At 60.4% G+C, this 23831-nt stretch overlaps 2 protein-coding genes across 3 annotated transcripts in view; one reads left to right on the forward strand and one right to left on the reverse strand.

Moving 5' to 3' along the window:
• The window catches only part of NFKBID (NFKB inhibitor delta), a 20139-nt gene extending 5625 nt beyond the window's left edge, over positions 1-14514 (forward strand). For both annotated transcript variants that reach the window (XM_074938873.1, XM_074938872.1), the window contains one exon: positions 14363-14514. In XM_074938873.1, coding sequence (XP_074794974.1) covers positions 14363-14470 — 108 coding nt within the window. In that variant the 3' untranslated portion in view covers positions 14471-14514. The remainder of the gene's footprint in view (positions 1-14362) is intronic.
• NPHS1 (NPHS1 adhesion molecule, nephrin) lies at positions 159-13990 on the reverse strand. Its single transcript, XM_074938987.1, has 22 exons — positions 13939-13990; positions 13458-13652; positions 13050-13175; positions 12806-12950; positions 12160-12241; positions 9151-9322; positions 8566-8723; positions 8067-8208; positions 7494-7618; positions 6940-7108; positions 6647-6776; positions 6061-6233; positions 5537-5677; positions 5130-5270; positions 4929-5050; positions 3969-4140; positions 3362-3518; positions 1563-1714; positions 1300-1411; positions 727-897; positions 467-517; positions 159-277 (listed from the first exon to the last, which is right to left on the reverse strand). Exons 1-21 carry the CDS (start codon positions 13988-13990, stop codon positions 481-483), a joined length of 2874 nt encoding a protein of 957 aa, XP_074795088.1. The 3' UTR covers positions 159-277; positions 467-480.
• Positions 14515-23831: the final 9317 nt, after the last annotated feature.

A 23831-nucleotide genomic window follows, 5' to 3' on the forward strand; every position in this document is an offset into this window, starting at 1 on the left:
ACTCACCTCTTCTTGGCCTCCTCCCAGACACCTGCAGTCAGAACCAGAAAACAGCAAGGATCAGCCTGGGCTGGGATAGGGGTAGGGCCTCACTGGGGGGAGGCTGTTTGGTGCTGTGGGGGAGTTCCTCAGGGCAGAGCCCCTGTCTGTGGGGGATTACCTGCCTGGGCCTGGCGCCGTCTGAACAGGCAGGCAAGGAGGGTGGCGTTGGAGAGCAGTAGCAGGGCTCCCAGGGCGCTCAGCCCCCCAATGAGGGCCGGGGGCAACACCGGGGCTTCTGGGAAAGCAAAGGAGAGTGTCAGAGACCGGCCAGGAGCCAGCATCTGCCAGAGGGGAAACACGCGGGGTCCCATTCGCCACCCCCTGAGCCAGCCCGTCCCCCGCTCTGACCACCAAACCCCACTCCCCTCCCAGAGCTGGGACAGAACCCAGGAGGCTGGGCTTTCCGCCCCCTTCCAGTACCCACCTGTTCGGGGCACTTCAGGGTCCACAACTGGCGGCTCCTCTAAGGGCAGCTCTGAAACGACATCAGCTCCATCAGGGGTGAACCCCACAGACCCCCCCACACACACACCACTGAGCCCTTGCCTCTGTGCAGCATGGCCTCCGCCATCCCAGCACAGGGTCCCCACTACAGCCCCTGCCACCGCACGCTGCCCCTGCTGAGACCCCCATTCCTCTAGCCTGGCACCGAGCCCCCCGACCCCCCAGCACAGTGCCCCCTACCTGCGGTGGTGACGGTGACGCTGGGGCCCTGGGCGCTCTCCCCAGGGCATTGTGGGCGCTGACGCCAATACTGTAGGGGTGTCTGGGCTCAGCCCCGTCAGGGTGAAAGCGGGGGTCTGGGCGGGGAACACGTCCATGTACAGGGCACTGGGGGCGCCTGGCCAGCGGTACCTGTGGGCATAGAGGGTGAGGGACCCCAGACCATGGGGGGGCCCCACCTCATCCATCCCCACCCAATGGCTTCCACCCACGCGAGCCCCCCAGCTCTGAGCACCACTATCCCTGCCCCCCAGCCCCATCCTCCTCCTCCCCCCACCCACACCGGCCTCCCAGCTCTGAACCTCACTGTCCCCACCCCCCAGCCTCCTCCTCCTCCTCCCCTACCCATGCCAGCCCCCCAACTCTGAATCCCAGTCCCCACCCCCCAGCCTCCTCCTCCCCCCCCATGCCAGCCCCCAGCTCTGAGCCTCACTGTTCCCAGCCAACAACACCCTCTTCAGCCTCCTACTGCCCATCCAGAGTCCCCTCCAATCCCCTCCCTGCCTCCCTCCACCCCACATCACTGCTCCCCACCTGATGCGGAATCTCTGGGGCAGCCCCCCATCGAACCCAGGGATCCACTCCAGGGTGGCTGAATTGTGGGTGATGCTCACGACCTTTAACCCCGTGGGGGGGTCAGGGGAGCCTGCAGAGGCGGGGGAAAAAGAGAGAGAGAGATCACCCTGTTCTGCCGCTGCCCCTCATTCCCAACCTGTAGCCTCTGCAAGCCCAGCCCTGGACTCCCCCAACCCCCCATCAGCCCCTCACTCCTGACCCGCAGGCCCCCCGGGCCGTACTGGTGCTGAGGAGCTGGATGTCCAGTCTGTCTGTGCCCAGTGCGTTGCTGGCACGGCAGGTGAAGGTGGCGTAGTCATGCGCAGCGCTGACATTGGCGATGGTCAGGGTGCTGCTGTGCCAGGCGCCCTCATGCCATGTGTGCTCCGTGTACCTGGGAGGGTGGGGGGTGGAACTGGGGTCAGGTCAGAACCAGGACTGGCCCAGACCCAGGGACTGAATCAGAACCAGGGACTGACCCAGAACCAGGCGCTGAATCAGAACCAGGGACCAGCCCCGACCCAGGCACTGAATCAGAACCGGGACTGGACTAGAACAAGGATTTGATCAGGACGGAGACTGGATGAGAACCAGGAACCAGATTAGAAGCAGGATGGAAGCAGCAAACTCAAGGGGTGGGGGTAGGTCAGGGACCCCACTGGTATTCTAAGGGGGAGGGGTTGTGGGGGGGGGCACTCTCCAGGGTTGGGTCTCAGTGTTTGGGGGTTACTGGGGTGCCCTGTGTCCAGGCAACAAGGGGCACATTAGAATGGGGGTCTGCCCCCGCCAGCCATTACTGTGACAAAGCAGGAATTTTCTGTGACATTTTTATGAAGCTACTGCCTGCCTCAGTTTCCCTCTCTGCTTCATGTTGCTCTCCAGGGGGTGCAAAAAGGCTAACATGCTGCTCCTGGGGCAGCGTCAGAGCCATGGGGCACGTCTGTCAAGAAGTTGGCTGGGGTGGGTTAAAGGACTGGCTGGAACCAACCCGGGTCCCCAGAAGCCGATTATCTTCAAGAGACCCCAGTGGTAAAATCAGGGTGCCCTGGCTGGGAGCAACAATTCTCAACAAAGAATCTTTTTCTCTCCTGGCCTGGCAGATTTGTAGTTTTGGTACTTTTGCCAGACAATCATAATGTTTATTTTAAAGCATTTTTTCCTATTTTTATCAGCTGATGTTTTCACAGTTGTGGAAAATGAGGGGGGAGGGGAGGAACCATGATTGAATGCCAGCAGCCAGTAAGATTCCAAAAGTGAAAGCTTGATTAACTGTGAAAACACAAATTGCCAAGGTCACCTGCCAAAATATGCCGAACAACTTGCTGAAAAGCAACTTCTCCCAAGGTCGCAGCCAGCATCATTCCTAAATCCCTGGGCATACTGCTGCAAAGATCTTGCCCTTGGCTGGGGCATGGGCGGTGAAATCGATGGTGATCAGCATTTAGGGATGAAAGTCGGATCCTTCCAGCCCTCTCCACTGGCAGGCAGGCCTAAATTCCAGCCGCTCAGGAGGGGGAGTTTTTGTAATGGAGCCAATTGACAGGGTCCCCAGTGAGCTCCGGCTGGCAGAGGACATGCATGGGTCTTGGGTGACCAGACGTCCCAGTACTAGGGGCTTTTTCTTATAAACGCAACTATCCCCCCCCCCCCCCAAAAAAAAAAGTGTCCTGATTTTTCATGCTTGCTGTCTGGTCACCCTACGTGGGTCCTGGGGTCTGCAGGAGATGGAGAACCAGCCACCAGATGCCTAGGATAAGGGCCAGCTTTTGGAGCGATGCCCAGCTGTGCCCTGGCGCTGCCAATGAGACACAGCTGGAAAAGGGCAGAGCCAGGCGGGGGCTGTGCAGGGTTGGCCTGGGTCTCTGACTTTGCTTCTCTATGCCAGGCTCAGGGCTTCCTGATGCCTGTGTGCTGGGGACTAATCAACCCCGCACAGCTTGGCCAAGGCCCCAGGGAGTCTCAGCCCATACTGGCGGGGGTGCACGAATCTGAGGGGTTTCATGTCCCCGCCCCTCCTCACAGATGCTGGGCCACCACCTGCCTGGGATTGTCAGGGTCCAAGGCTGCTCCGTTCTTGGCCCAGCTGAACTGCACGCTGGGGACCCCCTGGGCGTGGCACTGCAGGACGGCGGGCGAGCTCCTGTCCCCAGGCATGGCCACCTTCCCCAGCCCCATGCCCTTCTCAATCTCTGGCTTGACTGCAGGGAGAGAGAGAGAGTGAAGGGCAGTCTGGGAATCGGGGTGGGGTGGGATGGGGGAAAGAGTTGGGAGGGCCTTGGAGGGTCAAGGAAGTCCCTGGGAAGGGAGATGTTCTGTGGGGCTCCCCCAGGCCTCAAGGGGTTCCCCAAGGGAGGGGGTTTGTGGGAGGGAGGGAAGAGATCAGAGGGGACGGGCAAAAGTCACATCAAGGGGTGCTGGGTTCTGGGTTGTTCTCGGGAGGTGGGTCCCTGGAGAGGGGGTTCCAAGGTTGGGGGGCTGAGGGGATCCCCAGGATGGAGAAGCAGTGCATGGGGTGGATCCTCAGAGTGGGGGAGGGGCAGAGAGAGGGGAGATCTCTGAGGTGGGGGGGCCAGTGAATGGGAGGCCCTGGGAGTGGGGATTTCTGGGGGGGTCCCTGGGGTGGGGGGGAGTCTGCATAGGGCACCCACAGCGCACAATGAGGCGGGCACTGCCCCGGGCTGGGGGGGGCAGCCCGTTGTCCACGCGGCACTCATAGAGTCCAGCTTGTGCCCGCCGTGCCCCCTGGATCCGCAGCCGCCCCACGGCCCCCGAGGCCTCTGGCTCCAGCTCCAGCTCCTCCAGGCTGCGTTCCTCCGCCCCCTGCAGGAAGGGCAGGGTCAGTGGGCAAAGGCAGGGGGACACACCAGGTAGGGCAAAGGTCAGAGGGGCAAAGGTTACCACAGAGATGACAAAGGTCAGAGCGGGGCAAAGGTCACCCTGACATTTGCATGGCTCAAAGGACACATTGGGGAGGTCAGCAGTTGGATGGGCAAGAGCAAATGTTAAAGGTTAGAGAAAAATGAAAGGTCAGCAGGGGGTCGAAGGGCACGGGTCAGGGAGGGGAAGGTGCAAAGGTCATGGGGGCAAAGGGTAGAACCGGGTAAATGAGGATGAGGGTCAAAGGTGACAAAATAAATTAAAAAGGCCGGGGAGGGACAAAGGTCACATAAGACACATCAAGGGTCAGAGTTCAGTGCAGAGGTCAAATAGGAGAGGGCAAAGGTCAGAGTGGAGATAAAGGTTGCCACCGGGGCAAAGGTCGCCCAGATAATTGCATGGGTCAAAAGCCACCTTGTGGAGGTCAACAGCCAGACAGACGACAGCAAACCTTAAAGTTTGGAGAGAGGGGTCAGAGGGCACAGTTCAGGGATGGGAAGGTGCAAAGGTCACAAGTTGGAGGGCAAAGGGAAGATCTGTGTACACGAGGGCCAAAAGTCAAAGATCATAAGCTAAATCAAAAGATCAGAGGGGGCAAAGGTCACATAAGAGATGTCAAGGGTCAGAGGTCAGACAGGAGATGGCAAAAGTCAGATGGGGAGGCCAAGTGGCAAAGGTCACAGGTGGCTTGTGCCCCTCTGAGAGAAACGGCCAGAGCCGCCCCCCCTTACCAGCCACGTCCACTGGAACATGCCCGCAGGGGTGGGGTTGGCGTCGGCTATGCATACGAGCTCAGCCGTGGCACCCAGATCCACGTAGACAGGGTCTCCCAGGCTGCGGATGGAGGGGGCATCTGGGGGGCAGAGAAAGGGTGGGGGTCAGAGGGGGGGCACTGAGATCAGGGGGCAGCGGGACGGGGGGGTGGCACTCACAGTGCACGTCCAGGTGGAGGTGGGTCTCGTTCTGCCCCTCAGCGTTCTGGCACCGTGCCCAGTACTGACCCATGTCAGCCCGGCTCACATTCCAGATGGCCAGGCTGCCCCCTGCCTGCAGGTGGTGCCGGGGGGACCCCTCTGTGAGAGAGACAGAGAGAGAAGTCATACGGGGACCCTATGCCCATCTTGGGCAGGGACAGCGCCCCCCCAGAGACTCCCCCACAGCCAGTCTTAGTGCCTCTCCCCCCCACACACACACCTGGTTTCAGCACCCCCCACACACATCTGGTCTCAGAGCCTTCCCCCACCACACACCTGGTCTCAGCGCCTCCCCTTACCACACACCTGGTCTCAGCGCCTCCCCCCGACACACACCTGGTCTCAGCACCTCCCCCCCCACACACCTGGTTTCAGCACCTTCCCACGGAAGCTCCAGCTGCAGCTCAGTTCGCGGGGGTTGGCGGAGACGTGCAGGGGGAGCTCCACAGCTCCGTGTTCCACACCCTGCACCATGGACGGCTGCTCCGACGAGAACTCAGGTGGATCTGGGGCCCACAGAGGGGGCAGCAGCAGCTGAGACCCTGCCCTGCTCAGTGCCCCCTGCTGAGCCCCCCCACTGCTCCCTGCAGCCCAGAGAACCTCTGCTGAGCCCCCAACCCCTGCAGCACAGCGCCCCCTGCTGAGCCCCCCTTCCCACAGCACAGCATCCGCGGCTGAGACCCCTCCCAATCCCTGCAGCACAGTGCCCCCTGCTGAGCCCCCGCGCTGCTCCCCGCAACACAGCACCCCAGCTGAGCCCCCAACCCCTGCAGCACGGTGCCCCCTGCTGAGCCCCCGCCTGCTTCCCGCAGCCCAGTGCCCCCGGCTGAGCCCCCGCCTGCTTCCCGCAGCATGGCGCCCCCTATCCCCAGGCAGGGGAAGCTCTCACAAAGGATGTTGAGCTTGTAGAAGGTGTTGACAGTCTCAGCCAGGACGGAGCTGTAAGCTTGGCACGTTACCCGCTGCCCATTGTCAGAGGACGACGCTACCAGGGTCACCTTCCCTGAGGTGGAGAGACCCCCGAACTCTGCCGGCTTCTGCCCCAGATCCACACCCTTCAGCCTGAAAGAGCAGCACAAGATGGAACAGCAGGGGACTGTGGGTCGGGAGTGAGGGGCACCGGCAGAGGCGGGTGGGGGGAGCCCAGGGCTGGGACAGCAGGGAGCTGCGGGTCGCGAGTGAGGGACACCAGCAGAGCCGGGTGGGGGGCGCCCAGGGCTGGGACAGCAGGGAGCTGCGGGTCGGGAGTGAGGGACACCAGCAGAGCCGGGTGGGGGGCGCCCAGGGCTGGGACAGCAGGGAGCTGCGGGTCGGGAGTGAAGGGCACTGGCAGAGCCGGGTTGGGGGAACCCAAAGATGGAACAGCAGGGAGCTGTGGGTTGGGAGTGAAGGGCACCGGCAGAGCCGGGTTGGGGGAACCCAGGGATGGGACAGCAGGGCGCTGTGGGTCGGGAGTGAAGGGCACCCTCTCTTACTTCTCTGTGTCCTTGAACCAGGCCAGGGTGGCGAAGGGGTTGCTGCTGCCAGTGATGCAGGTCAGGGTCAGTGTCTGGCCACGTCGCACCTCCTTGGCCATGGTTGTGATCTTCACGTCTATGGGAGGGACTGGGTGTGGGGTGGGGAGCAAAGGGGCAGAACTGAGACTGGTGCGTTGTTGCCACCACCCAATGGGGGCACTGTGCCCTTAAGGGGCGGGGTTACTTGGCTCCGCCTTGTGTACAGACCACCCCTCCCTCCCTCCCACCCCCGCTGAGGGCCGAGGACGCACACTGGACGAAGAGGCGGGTCTGGGCCGTGAGTGCCGGACTTTTGCCGCCGTTGGAAGCATTGCAGCGGTAGATGGCCAGGTTGTCGCTGGGGCTGGTGGTCAGGATCAGCTCTTTGGAGACAATCTTGCCCGAGGCCACCTGGGTCCCCTCCTTGAGGGACTTGGTGTCCTGTCGGGAGAAAGCCCAAAGCCCAGTGAGCGACCCAGAGATGCAGCCACCTCTGGGGCGTGGCAGCTAGGAAACAGTCGCATATAACGCCCCATGGGTAGGGCTCACCCATCACAGAGATGCAGCCACCTCTGGGCTAGGGTGGGTCTCATTCCAAAGGGACACTGCCCCCCGCTGAGCTCCCCGCCCCACTGCCTGCAGCACAGTCTCCTCACTGAGCCCCCTACCCTGCTCCCCACAGCATGGCGCCCCTGCTGAGCTCCCCACCCCACTCCCCACAGCACAGCGCCCCCGCTGAGCTCTCTGCCCCACTCCTCACAACACAGCACCCCCTGCTGAGGCCCTCATGGCCCGGTGCCCCCTGTTGAGTCCCCAACCCCATGACCTTGATCCAGATGAGGCGGGGGGCCGGGTTCCCCCCACTGGCGAAGCAGGTCAGCCTGACCTTGGTGCCGGCCCGGAATCGGCTGTCAGGGGGTGGGGCCTCGATCCACACCTTCTGGGGTGGGTCTAGGGGGATGGGGAACAAAAGGAGGGTTAATGTCAATCAACTCCTGTGTTGTCATGACAACCTGTATCAGCCCCCCCTCCAACAGCACCACAGGGAGTGCAGCTCCCCCCCTTTCCCCAGGGCCCCTCTCCACCCATAGGTCTGGCCATGAGCCCCAGGCTGGGGTGAGATGGGGCTTCCACAGAGGCGGGGGCTTGAGGGGGGTCTCAAGTCTCCACAGGGGGCTGTGGGGCAGAACGGGGGGCGTTTCCCCACCCCCAGTCGTCCACTTCCTCTGCCCCCAACCTCCTCTGGTCTCACTCCAACCCCATTCCCATTCTTCCCCCTCCCCCACTGTCCCCTTATCCCTCCCTGCCCCCTCCCCCTCCTCCGGCCCTCCTCCCCGCCCCCGCAGCCTGCCCAGCCTCACCACCCATTGGCACCCCCCTGCCCCGGGTGGGGGCTCACACTGCACGCTGAGGGGCAGGCTGGCACTACGGGTGAAGAGCACAACCTCGTTGAAGGCCTCGCAGGTGAGGGGCAGCCCGTTCTCCTCGCGCCGGGCCATGTGCGTCAGGTTGGAGACGGTCACTGTTCCGCCGTGCGCTGCCTGTGGGAGAGAACCCGGTACCCAGCCCCTGCTCCTGGGGCCTGGCAGGCTGGGGGGCAGGGAATGGGGCCCGGGGCCTGTTCTCTCCAGGGGGCGCCGGCCCTGATCTGTCCCAGGGCGGGGCCTGGCTGGCTCAGGGGGACAGTGAATGGGATATTCACTAGTGTTATGCAGAGAGGGAAACTGAGGTACCCATAATGGGAGGAGATCAATGAAATTCACAAAGGATTCAGAGAGAGAACCCAGGAGTCCTGGCTCCCGGCCCCTCCCAGTTTCCCCTGGCTCAATGTTTCCCCCTGTGGTGGCCGTGGGGGCAGCAGGCGGGGCATCTCCGGGGGTCCATGGCTGGGGACTGACCTCGGTGACGGTGACCTCGGTGGTGGTGAGCTCCCGCCAGCCCAGCCACCAGCGCAGCTGCACCGGGGGGTTGCTGGGGGTGGTGGAGCAGGAGAGCGAGATCTGCTTGTTCTCCGGGGTGCTGCTGGAGCCCAGGATGGAAACCTCTGTGGGGAGAACTGGGGAGGGGAAGAGATCTCAGACCCCCCAGCCACTGCCAGGAGGGGGCACTGTGGGGGAAGGCACAGGGGCACCAGTTGGCGGGAGCTCCCAGCTCCTGGCTACTCCAGCCTGACCCAGCCTGAGGTGCTGTAGGGGGCAGTCACAGACCACGCACAGGGAGTCACTGGCCAGCAGGGGGCGCTGGGGGGCTCAGCGGGGTGGGGGGGTCATTCACAGACCACATGCAGGGTGACACTGGCCAGCAGGGGGCGCTGGGGGGAGCATGGAGGTGGGGGTGCTGCGGGGCGGAGAACTCACAGACCACACGCAGGGAGACACTGGCCAGCAGGGGGCGCTAAGGGGAGCAGGTGGCTGGGGGGTTAAGGCTGGGGTCAGTCTGGAGGCGCTGGAGGGGTTACTGGGGGGTGGGGGTGCAGCACTCACAGACCACGCGCAGGGTGACACTGGCCATCAGGGGCAGGGGTGACACCTGGTTCATGGCTTCGCAGCGCAGCTGAGCCCCGTTGTCCTCGGGTTTGATGCTGAGGGTCAGGAGGCTGCGGGAGGCGCCCCTGGCATCCTCTGTCTCCCAGCTGGTGGAAACCACTTTCCCGTTCTGTGGGGACATGGGCTAGCGTCCCCCATGGCTCTGCTGGTGCCCCTCACTCCCGACCCGCAGCCCCCAGCTAGCCAAGCCCTGCCCGCACCAGCTCTGCCGGTGCCCCTCACTCCTGGCACGCAGCCCTCTGCTAGCCCAGCCCTGGGCTTCCCCCACCCCCAGCTCTACCAATGCCCCTCACTCCCGACCTGCAGCCCCTGCTAGCCCAGCCCTGGGCTCCCCCAGGTGCCCCTCACTCCTGACCCACAGCCCCTTGCTACCCTAGCCCTGGGCTCCCCCGAGCTCTGCCAGTGCCCCTCACTCGCAACCCACAGCCCCTGCTGTCTGTTCTCCTTGTTACCTTTAGCCATTGCAGCGTGGCCAGTGGGTTCCCGCTCAGCGAGATGCAGGTGAGTTTCAGGGTCTCTCCAGCTTTGATTTCGGGGCGTTTGTACCCTTCAATGGTGGGTGGCTCAGGTGGGACTGGGGGGGGGGGGGGAGGAGAGACAACAACGGGTGGTGGGGGAACCCAGGCACAGCCTGTGCTCAGGGGCACCCCCTTGTGGCATGACAGTGTCATGTCCTGCCACTGGGGTGGGGAGTCAGTGGGGCCAGCTTGGGGGCTGGGGAGGCAGGCGTAGATGGGCCCAGTCAATTGGAGCTGAAACATGCTGCCCCCCACCCCTCTTTGGGGGCAGTCAGATCTTGTAGCTTTGTATGGGGGGGGCAGTATGGGCTGGGAGCTGACTTGGGGCATCGGAACAGAAGGAGGGTGGTGGGGGGAGACAGAGAAGGGGGTGGACCTGGACAGACAGACAAGGGGATGGGCAGGATGTGTGAAACACACACAGTCCTCTCCCCACTGCAGGGCCCCCTCCATGGCCTGGGGACCCCTACAGCTGCTCACTCATCAGGGTGCTTGGGGAGGGGAACAGCCCAGAGTACTGGGTGCGTAATTAGGGTAATTAACGAGCTGACTAATGACTCTCATGCTGGGAGACTAGGGGACGTGGAATCACCCCCCCATCAAATAATCTCCCCCACCCCTTTCACCAACTGGGGGGCAGAGCCCTATGCCTCTGGGTGTCCCCAGAGTGGGGTTGGAGCAGGGAGAATTCCCCACCCCCTCCATCCCCACACCAATGTATCCCATGTTCCCGGAGCCAGCTAGAGACAGACCCTCCTAGCATCTCTGGCTCCTTGGTGCTGTATGGGTTAATGGTTAGGGTTTGGCCTTCTATACCCAATTCATCTCTTCAGCACTCATAGGGTTAACGGTTGAGGGGTCGACTTATATACTCAGATACAGCTCCTTGGTGCTCTCAGCATTACTTATTGAAGGGTCAACTTATATATGTCAGCTCTTCCCCTTCAGAACCTCAGTCTTCTAAAGTTTGATGGTTAAGGGGGTCGACTTATATAGGGAGTGAAGTTAATGGTGGTGGGGTGATGGTCACATCCTCAGCTTTGACTCTCCATTGTTTTAAGGAGTAACTGAGGAGTGGTTGACTGAGACACAGGCCTCAGCTCCTTGGGGCTGTAGGGGTTAAGAGGTGAGGGGCCAATTTATATACACTACAGCTGACCCCTCATTCTCCTGAGAGCTGATCACGGAAAGGGTCAGCTTATAGAGTGAAGAGATCCCACATCTTGTTCTGAGGGCTCAAAGTACATCCATGGGCCAACCTCAGCACTTCAGAAAATCATTGCCCTAGGGATTACCAGTGAGTCACTTCCTCAGGGTGCCACGGGCTATGGCTGAGGGGCCAACTGAAATACTGTAGACCCAACTCATCTTCCCCTTCTCCTTCAGTGGCGGTTCCTTGTCTTCCAATCCCCATTGTTCTAACAGTTAAACATTGAAGGGCCAACTTATATACACAGGTCTTTGTAGCCTCATTGTCCGAAGGGTTAAACTTTGAGGGATCGACTTATGTACATGAGCCAACAGGAGTCTCCAGGACCTCATTGTTTTAAGGGTGAGCCATTGAGGATTCACTTATATACATGTCACCTCCTGATCTTTGACTTCTCATTTTCCTAAGAGTTAATGGTTGAGGTGTCGATTTATATACATGAGTCTCCTTGATGAGTTAATTGTGGTAAACCAGAAAGCCTGCAAATAGGAAGAGCCAGAGGCAAACACTACAACTGGGTGCAGGCTATGGAACAGAAGACACCCAGGAGAGAAGAGGGTGAGGCTTATATTTTAGGTGAGGAGCCATTGAGGGTCAGCTGATAGGTGGAGTTGATGTATATGGAGGAGAATATGACTGTGGGGATCTTTTTAACCCTTTCACTGGTGTCCCCAGAGAGATTGGAGGGACGACCAGGGCATGGTGGGCATTACTCACACAGGATGTTCATGGTGAAGCCAGCTACCACAGGGGCCGAGACAGCCTCATTTGTGGCTGCACAGACCAGACGCTTCCTGTTGTCCAAGCTCTGTGGGGTGACCCTGGAGACAGAAGGGGAACGGGGCTATACCAACTAGCGCCTACAAGGGGCTGCAGATTGGGAGTGAGGGGCACCAGCAGAGCTGGGGGTTGGGGAGCCCAGGGCTGGGCTGGCAGGGGGCTGCAGGTCGGGATTGAGGGGCACCAGCAGAGCTGGCAGGGAGGGGGAAGCCCAGGGCTGAGCTGGCAGGCGCTGCAGTCGAGAGTGAGGGGCACTGGCAGAGCTGTAGAGGATGCAAGTCTCCTAGCTGAGGCTGGGGAGGGAGGGGGGCACTGTGCTGGTGTCTCAAAGGGGCACTGGGGGCACCTGGCTGGCTACTCCCTGGGCTAAGTCAGGGCCCCCCTGCTCCAACGGGGAAAGGGACCTGGAGCGGGGGAGTGTCCCCTGGACCCTCTCACCTGAGCACGGCCTCGGTGCTGGAGAGCTTCTCGCTGGACCCAGAGTGCACCTGGTGCGACACATCGGAGAGGGGGCTGCCACCTGGGGGCGGGAGGGACCATGAAGGGCAGGGGGTTCCCAGCACTCCCACCCCAGCCAATATATCACAGCATCGCTGAGGGCACCCCCATTGCCGCGCGCCCCGGGAAGAGATGCCCAGATACCAGTGGATGGGCTGGGGTCATTGAGAGACATCCCACAGCCGTGTGTCCTGGGGAAGAGATTCCCAGATACCAGGGGGATGGGTTGGGGTGACTGAGAGACACCCCATGGCCGTGCACTCCGAGGAGAGATGCCCAGATACCAGGGGGATGGGCTGCGGGTCCCTGAGAGAAACCCCACAGCCATGTGTCCCAAGGAGAGTGCTTAGCTACCTGGGGGTGGGCTGGGGTGACTGAGAGACATCCCATGGCCATGCACCCTGGGGGACATGTGCCCAGATACCAGGGAGATGGGCTGGATTAGATAGAGGGGTGTATATGGAAAAAGAAAGACCCTCTCACATGGTCCAATACAGTGAGTGCTGGCCTCATATAATAGCCCAGCCCCCACCCCCTAGATCAGACCCACGGGCCCCTCCAGCCCAGCCCCCCCGATCAGACCCACGGGGGGCACTCACCCTTGCTGAAGAAGATCTCTGCAGCCGGCTTGGCGTCCCCGGAGCTGCAGGTCACCCTGTACTCCACACCGGCAACCCAGGTCACGGTGCTGTTGACCTCGTACTCCTTGAAGATGGGTGTCTTGGGGGGCACTGTGGGGGAGGGGAAAGGAGAAATGGTCCTGAAGAGTCACCCGTCCCCCAGCTCCCCAGAGCCAAGGTTACCCTCCCACCCCCAGCCTGGCAGCTCACCCAGCACACTGAGCAGTGCCGTGCGCGACACAATGCCCGGGCTATCCTTGGAGCGCCCCGCCTGGCACTCGTAGCCCCCGTCGTCTGCCAGCTGGCTGCCCACGATCCGCAGGCGGTGCTCCCCTGCTGGGCAGGACACAGAGGGAATGGTGAATCTATATGGCCCGGACACCTGGGTTCTGTACCCAGCTCTGCTCCTGGCTCGCAGGCCCGTTCTAGCCACTAGACCCCACTCCCCTCCCAGAGCTGGGGATAGAACCCAGCTTCCTAGAACTGGGCCAGCCAGGGCTCTCACACACATAGGTGTCCCCAGAGCTGGTTCACAGCCACAATGGCTAAACTGGGGGTGGGAGGGATAGAGGAACTCAGCCCCATCTGGCTGTCTGGAGGCCAGACCGACCCACTCGCCTTTGCTGGGGTCTCCTGTCATACTGTAGCGGGGGAATCCGGGGATGTTTGTGTCCGGTCCTAGCAGCAACCCATCCTTCACCCACTGGACCACGCCTGAGGGATTGTCCACCACGCACTGCAAGACAGCCACAGCCCCTTCCAGGACTGTGATGTTATCTGGCTCCACTCTGAAAGCCTGCTGGGGGCTGGCCCCTGGGAGAGGAAACACAGGGGGGACTTAATTAACCTCTAATTTTTAAAGATTTCATGTCAAAATTGAGTATTCATTAATTATTCCAGGAAACCACACACCAGGATCCCCTATTCTGGCCCACCTTCTTGCCCAAGCTCAGAAAGATACAATATACTGAAGCACCATGTCACTTTAAATCCCTTGTTCCATTTTCATCCAACTTGGCCTGTTGTTTAGATGTTCCTGTGAACTCCAAAGCGAGCCAAGATTGAAGGAAATTGGCCCAGCTTTTCTCATTTGACTTACATGCAAAATTTCTGATGGGATCATTGGTGGAAATAGAGATGGAAATATCCATAACTTTAAATCCCTTTATTACATTTCTCATCCTGCTTGGCTTGTTGTTTAGATGCCAGTGAGAGCTCCAAAACAAGCCAAGTTTGAAGGAAATTGGTACAAGTGTTTTGGCATGACAGCTGGGCAAAAAAACCTAACATTGATGACTTTTGGGGCTTGGGATCCTCTGGTTGTAACTCAGAAAAGCTCAGACAGATTTGAACAAAACTTCCAAAAAAGGGTGCCCTCTGGAGTGAGACCCATCATGGAAAATTTCAGCCTGGCAGGATTTTGTTTGGGAGAGTTGTGAACAATGGGGAACGGGTGGCTGGGTGGCAGGGGAAAGTCAGTCCATGTCTGGCTCTTGTCACTACTTGGAGATTATTGTCTGCAGAGAACTCTCACCTCTTGTGAAGGCACCAAGGAGAAGACAGAGGAACATGGTGGCAGGTCCCTTGGACACCATTCCCACCAATGCTGCTGGGACAGGCAGAGAGGATAAATTGGGACCACGGTGGATGGTTGCAAATCTGAAATACAATTGGAGATATACTGAAATAGCTCACGAAAGCTTATGCTCAAATAAATTGGTTAGTCTCTAAGGTGCCACAAGTACTCCTTTTCTTTTTGAAATACAACTGTGTCCCATCTTCCCAGCCTGGCACTAGGGGGTGCTACACTTCACCCTGGCTGTCCCCAATCTCAGCAGCCTGGCGCTAAGGGGCGATGCTCTTCATCCCCTGGCCAAGCCCCATCTTCCCCCTGGCGCAAGAGGGCTTTGCTCTTCATCCCCATCGCTGTGCCCATTCTCCCCAGCCTTGCACTAATGAACTCTGTCCTTCTTACCCCAGCGATGACTCATCTCCGCAGTCTGGCCTAGGGGGGATGCCCTTCATCCCCCTGGCCATGCCCCAACTCCCCACTCTATCGATAGGGGGCTCTGTCCTTCTTCCCTCTGGCATTACACCATCTCCCCCTCCTGGCACTAGGAGACAGTACCCTTCACTCCTGTGGCTGTGCCCCATATCCCTGCCTGGTGTTGGGGACCCTGCCCTTCATCCCCATTGCCATGCCCCATCTCCCCACCTGGCACTAGGGGGTGCTGCCTTTCATCCCCCCCAGGCCATGCCCCACTTCTCCCACCTGACGCTACGGGGCGCTGTCCTTCATCCCCCTGTGTGACGGAGTAGGGAGTGGCGAGTATTGACCTGGTAACATTGCTTTGGTGCTGGATGGTGGTGGGATATCAGGGTGTGACCTCACATGATGGATGATATGTAACCTGAGCCCAGGAGGGAGCTGGGGCCAGGTGACACCTTCTGCCCAGGAAACTGGACAAAGGCTGGAGGAGGAGCCGGGGGGTATGGCTGCAGGGAGACTGCTGGAAGGGGTTTCAGTTTGGAGCTGGCAGGGGAAACAGAGGGAGGCTCAGCACCGGGGTCTGGGCTTCCTACCCCCCAAGATGGACCTGACTCAGGGGTCCTGTTTTCTGTACCTACAAGCTCTGTTTTGGACTGTGTTCCTGTCGTCTAACAAACCTTCTGTTTTACTGGCTGGCTGAGAGTCATGGTGAATCGCAGGAAGTGGGGGGTGCAGGGCCCTGACTCCCACACACTCCGTGACACCCTGGACCTACCTCATCTCCCCAGCATGGTGCAAGGGGCACTGCCCTTCTTCCCCCTGCCCATGCCCCTGTCCCCAGCCTCGCATTAGGGGGCACTGTCCTTCATCCCTCTAGCCATGCCCCTGTCCCCAGCCTGGCGCTAGGGGGCACTGCCCTTCATTCCCCTAGCTGTGCCTCATATCCCCACATGGCATGAGGGGGCAGTGCCCTTCATCCACCTGGGGGTGCCCCATATCCCTGCCTGGCGCTAGGGGGCAATGCCCTTCATTGCCCTGGCAGTGAGCCATCTCCTCAGCCTGGTGCCATGGGGCGCTGCCCTTCTTCCCCCAGGCCGTGTCCCATCTCCCCAGCATTGCATTAGGGGGAAGTGCCCTTCATCCCCCTGAACATGCCTCATCTCCCCAGCCTGGCACAATGTAGTGCTGCCTGTCATCCCCCTTGCTGTGCCCCATATCCCCGCCGGACACTAGGGGGCGCTGCCCTTCATCCCCCCCCCGGCCATACCCCATCTCCGCAGCCTGATGCTAGTAGGTACTACCCTTCACCCCTCTGTCTGTGCCCTATATCCCCGCCTGGCACTAGGGGCAATGCCCTTCATTCCCCCGGCCATGTCCCATCTCCCCAGCCTGGCCCTAGGGCACACTGCCCTTCACCCCTCTGGCCATGACCCATCTCTGCAGCCTGGCACTAGGGGATGCTGCCCTTTATCTCCTCCGTCTGGTGACAGGGCGCACTGCTATTCATCCCCTTGGCCATGCAACATTTCCTGAGCCTGGTGCTAGGGGGCTCTGCCCTTGATTCCCTTCGCCATGCCCCTGTCCCCAGTCTGGTGCTATGGGGCTGTGCCCTTTATCACCCTGGCTGTGCCTCATCTCCCCAACCTGGCACAAGAGGGTGCAGTCCTTCATCCCCCTGGCCATGCCCCAACTCACCAGCCTGGCGCTGGGGGGTACTGCCCTTCACCCCCTGGCTGTGCCCCTGTCCCCAGCCTGGCACCAATGGGCTCTGACCTTCATCGCCTCCCCCCGGCCTTGCCCCATATCCCCATCTGGCGCTAGGGGGTGCTGTCCTTTATCCCTCTGGCTCTGCCCCATCTCCCCTGTCTGGAGGCCAGTCCTGCTGCCAGGGGGGAGATGTTGGGGATGTAACCTGCTTCCCTGCCCACCCCTGACCAGTTCCATGGGCCCATCCCACCCCGTGTTCTCCCTCCCACCCCTGATCAATGGCCCGTATCCTCCCCTCCCATCAGACCAATAGGCCCGTCCTGCCCCGTATCTCCTCTATGATCAGATCTATGGGCCCATCCCACCCCATATCCTCCACATACACCCCCAATCAGACCCATGGGCCCATCCAGCCACATATCCGCCCCCATCCCCGCCTGATCAGACCCATGGGCCCATCCCATCCCGTATCACCACCCCACCATCAGACCTATGGGCCTGCGCCACCCCATATCCCCCCACTTACCCAGTGCCCAGGCCCACAAGTGTCCCCAGCTCTGGGCAGAAGAGTCCCTGTGGGGCTACACCAGCCCGTGTGTGCCCAGCCTCCGGCTGCTTGCAGAGTGAGGGGAAGGGACAAGCTTCCGGCCCTGGGTGACGCCCCCTGCCCTCCCCCCGTCCCTCCCGCCAGCTGGCACCAGCTGGGACATCTCCCAGCACTGCCCCCGCTGTCCTGTGAACTCAGCCCAGGGATGCGGCTGGAGTTCCTGGGGGCAGCTCAGTTTATTACAGGATGAGGCAGAGGCCAGCGAGGGGCTGGCTGGGCCCAGAGCTCTTCAGGGCAAGAGCTCAGCACTTGCCCCCACCCGCCCCACTGCTCAGGGATCAGCTGCAGGAGAATCCCCTGGAGCCAGGAGCAGTACAAGGGGTATGACACACAGAGCAGGGCTAGTTCCATTCAGCAGGGGCATACGCGCCTGCCCGCGCGCGCACACACACACACACAGAGCAGGGCCCGTTCCCCAGGTGATGGGATCCTGGCGCCCAGTCTAGCATTACAGTCGTCAGCATCCCACGGCATCGCCATGCTTTGGGTGGCACCGGGCTCTGGGTGTCCCCCCTACTGTCCACTGCTGGTCCTGACATAGACAGGAGCTGCAGGCTCTGGCCAGGGGTGGGTTGTCCTGGGATTTGGGGGTGGGGACAGAAAGCCAGAGCTTGGTGGCTGTATGTGCAGGCACCTCCCCCCGTCCTCCGTGTCTTGCCACCTCCCGTGTATCCGCGATTCACAGTGCCATGGAGTTCAACGCCCGACCGTCTAGTCAGAGCACCAGGAGAGCCCAGGCCGGGGCCACCACAGAACCCTGGATAATGAGCCCCGTAACCTTAGGTTGGAGCATTTCAGGCCTCAGGAAACTCAGCTGCTGAGTGCCGAGGCAGAGAACAGGAGGGACTGAGGTGCCCTGATGCCCAACCCCCTGCCACGGTGGGGAATTGGCTAGGTGAGAGCTGCCTGGGAGAGCCACACCCCATGCTGCGGAGACAGGTATAAAAAACCCCAAACTCCTACCCCAAGGTTCCTACCAATCGGACCTGGGGGGTCATCCCTGCCCCATCCCGAGTCTGATGATCAGCCTTCCCTGAGCACGTGCGCAAGACCCACCAGCCAGGCAGCCAGAAAGAGCTTCCTAGTAGTGGGTAACCCTGCCCAGTGTCCTGTCCCCAGCTGGGGCTGATCCCTGAGGCTGCAGAGGAAGACCGGGGGGGGGGGGGGGGGAGAGAACAGAAGCCATCTGGCCAGTTGTGCATTTGGGGGGGGGGGGGGCGCGCAAAACTCTTCCTGACCACTACAGGCTCAGAACCAATGATATGACAGCCGAGCTGCCAATGTAGGAGCATGTGAAGGACAGTGCAGGCCGCCTTGCTCTCCCCAAGGCCCGGGAAGGTAGGCCAGGACCAAGGTTCTGCTATCCCTGCCTCTCCTGGCCTGCGCATTGTAGAGCCCTTAAACTTTTCCCTCTCAGGGAGCTGTTCGGAGGGGGGATTATTGTGACTGGCCCAGCTGCGTGCCCAGTGCTATGCCAGATACTCTGCCTTCCCGTCCCAGACATTCTCCTTCTTTTCCACAGAGCTCTGGAGTTACTGGGGCTGTGGGCAGGAATTTCATTCCCTTGCCTGCCCAGCGTTTTCCCAGGGTGTTCTGAAGGGGTGAAGAATTCGTCCGCCTGGACCTCTGGGGGATGCCCGGCTTTCATGGCCCCTTGCCATAGCCTCCCTCCAGCCATTAATTATTTAAGCATGTAAAGAATTTGCTGTGAGACAGGCCCAGCGGGTGGGAGTCACCCGGCATCGCCCTACTTGGCCATCAGGTGGCGGCAAAATGCCAACAGGTTTGGGGAGGTGTGTGTGTGTGTGTGTGTGTGTGCCTGCGCGCACGCAAGTGAACATAATGGCACGACATATGCCCTGTGCAAATGGGCTGAGGGCTTAATCCACCAGCAGAGCGAGGGGTTTAAGGCTGCGTGCTTTAAACCGACCGACTGTGCGAAAATCCACAGCTAGGAAATACGGATCAACGGGCAGGATCGTCCCCCTCAGCCCCTCCCGCCTTGTTTCCAGCTGGTGCCACCTCTCAGCACAGCCCCCCCGAATACCTGCCCCCGCCCCACATGAACAATGACAGTCTGGTGACCTGGCACTGCCAGCCAACCCACCCTCGCCCCTCACCAGCCTCTCCTCTCCCTGTCCCCTTTTCTAATTAATTGTAAGGATTGTTGGCAATTAATCAGCTTCTCTTAACAAGATTACAGGATTAGTGAGGGGCCACCTGCCCCTCCCCCCAACCCCAAACACACCAGCCGCTTGGACGGTGGGCATGAAATTGGACATGTGCCCAGATGCCAGGGTGAGGGATGTTGTGGGGCAGGGGCCATAAGGAATCCACCATCCACCTTTAGCTCCCCATGCCGGGATCTCTGGGTGGTTGGTGGAATCCAAACAAATTACAGGTCATCCCAAAATTTTGAAAGATCCCCCCATGAGGAAAATGGGGTCCTGCCACCCCATCTTACCCCTCTTCACCCCCCCACCCCGTCCTGTAGCTTAGCCCTGGCCCCGTCACTCAAATGAGGCCTGCTGGTGTGATGAAGCCACCCCTGGGGTATTTCCCCCCCAGCCCTGCAATAGGCCTGCCCTGCTGGGCACCATGACCCTGGCTGGGGTATTGGCCTTCATCTTCCATCCATTCGAAGGGATTAGAGAGCTTCCTGAAAATCCAAATTAAATACTTCCCAGCGAGCTGAGCATGGACAATGATGCCGCTGTTGGGAATGAAGGGGTCCCCTGTGGGGTGAGCCTGTTTCTGTGTCTCCCACCACACACAGCCCCACGCGACTGTAAGACCTACCCATCAAAGTGGGTGGGGAATGGGAGATGGGGCCTTTCTCCTCCAGGGGGCGATGGCTGTATTCTGGCCCTGGGGTGGAGGCATTGGCTGACTCAGGGGGTGGTGAATGGTACACAGGCCCTTTCTTCTATGCGGGCACTGGCTGTAATCCGGCCCCAGGGCAGGGAGAGGAGTGAAAGCCATTCCTGTCTCCACCGTCTATGAAGATTTTGGGTGAACTACATTTTGCTGCGGCCTTTAACAGGTGCCACATTCTATAGAGAAGCAGCCTATTAGAGTGGGCCATGGAGACCGACGTGCCTGCACCCCAAACAGACAGGGCGGATAGATAGATAGGTAGATAGATGGGGGGGGGGTGTCTGGGGATAGACAGAGGGGGTGTCTGGGGTTAGCTAGATCCATAGCTCGCCAGTCCCCGGGCTCTTCACCCCAGCGAGGGAAGGAGGCCACAGGGCAATGCCCAGAGGAAGGCAGGCAGGCCCAGCTACGCAGCCCCCCATCCCCTCCCTCCCATATTGCCAACATGTCAGGAAGGAATGAACGCGGCAGAAACAGATGGTACTTTTGTGACCCTTGCTGGGGATAATGGTGCTGCGGGCTGGGAGCGGAGGGGGAAGGGGTGGGGGCGGGGGGCCAGGATTAATAGACTATGCAGGAATGTCCAAACCACACTTTTAATGAACTCCGATCAAGATTTAATGAAGCACAACGTGGCAGTACAATCGGGGTCCCCGACCCCACGGAGGGGGCCAGAGGTCGTCATGGTGAGAGCGGCCCCACCCCCCACCCGCCTCGCCTCACAGGGACAAAAGGGGGAGGAGGGGCCGGCACTTGGTTATACAGTAAACCAACTGCCAGGATAGATAGATAGATAGATAGATAGATAGATAGATAGATAGATAGATAGAGGGGGTGTCTGGAAATAGATAGATAGATCTGCCTGGGGATGTGTAGGCAACGGGTAGGACTCCCCACAATCAGGGCAGGTTCAGTCCCCGTTGTGGACACGAGGCCCATGATGGCCGCCGAGGCCTAGTCCCATCTGGAGGCCTCCGCGGCCAACAGCGAGGGCAGACAACTCCCAGCCTGTCCCCACACAGGGAGCACATCTATAGCTAGTTGGGTGAGGGGCAGTTCCCTGCTCCCCGTCCCAGGCGCAGATATCCAGGTGGGGATGGGCAGCCCTGGGGGCTCTGGAGCCCTGCGAAGTGCTCGTGAGAAGTTAAAGTCCCAGCAGCCCAGCCTACGTGCCAAGGGATTGGGGCTGATCGCAGTCTGCCCTCCCCCCACTCCAACACAAGAGGTGCTTGGTTAATGGCAGAGGGAGCTCAGTGTCGTGCTCACAGCTGCTGTCCAGCCTCTGCTCAAGGCTGAAATTCCCCATCCTGCTCTGGGTGACTGTGACAAATTCACAGATGGGGAAACTAAGGCACAGCGTAGGCAGTGGGTTCTACAAGGTTACAGCTGAGAACAGACCTCAGGAGTCCTGGCTCCCAGCTCCTCTGTTCTAATCACTAGACCCCAGTCCCCTCCCAGAGCTGGGGATAGAAACCAGGAGTCCTGATTCGCAGACCTCCCTGCTCTAACCCACTCGGCCCACTGTCTGCGGCAGGTACATTGGACCGTAACTGAAATGGGCAGCTCATGAAATAGCTCCTGAAGGAGGAATGGTGGGTTAGGGGACAGGGCCTGGCATGGAGAACAGAGGGGAAGCCTGCTGCAAAGCCCAGCACCCTGGCCTCCTCCCCCTGACACCCAGGATGTGCCCCTCATCAATCTGCCTATGGGAGCTCGGAGCCAGGACCCCTGGGTTCTGCCCCCCTGGCTGTGGGAAGGAAGTGGGGTCTGGTGGTTAGAGCAAGGGGAGGCTGACAGCCAGGACTCCTGGGATCCCTTCTCTGATCCCAAGTTTCCCCTGTGAGTTGAAGGAGGCTGTGGGGATCACATCAGCATCCATGTTGCCCCGCTGTGGGCCAAACGTTAGGACTCCCCACAATCAGGGCAGGTTCAGTCCCCGTTGCGGACAGGAGGCCCATGATGGCCGTCGAGGCCTAGTCCCATCTGGAGGCCTCCGCAGCCCACGGCGAGGGCAGACAACTCCCAGCCCATCCCCACACGGGGAGCAGATGGCCGCCACACCGTCCATCACCAACTGTCAGCCCCTGAATGGCAACAGGGCGCCACAGGCAGGTCAAGCCGAGGTGCGGGGGGGGGGGGCGGGGGGAGGAGATGAGGGGCAGGGTACCCAGTGAGTCTGAGGGAGCAGGGAGTCTTGGGGCTGCAGTGGGGGGGAGCACAGTGCGGGCAGGTTATATGGAGATATATGGGGCTCTGTATATTGGGGGGGAGTGGGAGCAAGGTACATGGGAGATATAATTGGGCTGTGTATATTGAATTGGGGTACACTTGGGGCAAGGTATATGGAGATATAATGGGGCTGTGTATATTGAGGGTCAGGGTACATGGGGATATAATGGGTCTGTCTATATTGGGGCACAGTGGAGGATAGAGGGGGAAGAAGGATATAGTGGAGGTGCAGTGGGAGGCAGGGTATACAGGGGTTCACTCAGGTTCCAGCTAGGGGTCAATCTCCTATCAACCACAAGCTGTGACACCAGCCCCCCCCCAGGCATACAAATGCCCCCCTTGTTCCCTGCACTCCACCCACTAACCACCCCCACCCCGCCACCCCAAGGGTCTCCCATCCAACCCACAGTCAGCGCAGAGAAGCCCTGGCATGCTGTCCCCAGGCGACTCACGGAAGGTGCTTTAATTAGCCCCATTGCCAGGCGCTGTTTATTTTCCACAGGTTGTGCTCCCCCTGGACCCAGTGCCCTGGCCACAGCCTCGGCTCCATGCGTGGCATGAAGCCGGCCTCCCACTGGAGGTAATTACCCTCCGCGCTCTGCCCCACTTTCTTCCATGATCTCACCCCGCAGGTCCCCTGGGCGTGCGCTCGGAAAAAAGTTCCCAAGAGATATGCTGTGGCCTGTTAACCCCAATCTCCAGGCTGATGCCCCCCCCCCCCCGCGCCCCACTACTCACACACACACGCACGCACTGGGGTTGTGCTTAGGCATGGGATTGTCCTTCACTTCCTGCCCCAAACCCTCACTGTGCGGTTGTTCCCCAGCTGCCCCACTCCAGAAGTGGCAGTATCTCAGTGCTGGGCAAGGGAGGGTCAAAGGCGAGGGAAACCTTCTGGGGTGGGGAAGGAGCTTTCCCCCCTTATTCCATTCAGCCCTTACCTTCCTGCTCAGGGGCCCAGCTTAGTATCAGCTGGGCCCTTGTCATGAATCAAACTGGGGTGTGAGAACTCACTGACTCATTACAGGACCTCACAACAAACAGGAAGCCTCCCAAGTGCTGGGAAGAACCATCACCTAAGAATCAAAACACATCAAGGCATAGATAGAACCCAGGAGTCCTTGCTCCCAGCCCTCCTGTTCTAACCCACCAGACCATGCTCCCCTCCCAGACCTGGAGTGAGAACCCAGGAGTCCTGGCTCCCAGCCCCGCTGCTCTAACCTACTGGTCCCCACTTCTCTCCCAGAGAACCCAGGAGTCCTGGCTCCCAGCCTCCCCTGCTCTAACCCAGCAGACCCCATGCCCGCCCCGCAATAGAAAGAGAACCCAGGCATCCTAGCCCCCAGTCCCCTTACTCTAACACCTGCATCCCATCTCCCTCCCAAAGCTAGAGAGTGAACCCATGTGTCCTGGTTCCCAGCCCCTCTGCTCTAACCCACTGGACCACACTCCTTTCCCAGAGCTAGGGAGAGAACCCAGGAGTCCTGGCTCCCAGCCCCCTGCTCTGGGCAGGGGCTGGTGATTGGCGGGACTGCCGGGCAGCTGCGGGGCGCGGATCTGGGTGGGAGCGCAGCCACATGTT

This window comes from Natator depressus, chromosome 24 (genome assembly GCF_965152275.1).
Source record: "Natator depressus isolate rNatDep1 chromosome 24, rNatDep2.hap1, whole genome shotgun sequence".
NCBI classification, from domain to species: Eukaryota; Metazoa; Chordata; order Testudines; family Cheloniidae; genus Natator; species Natator depressus.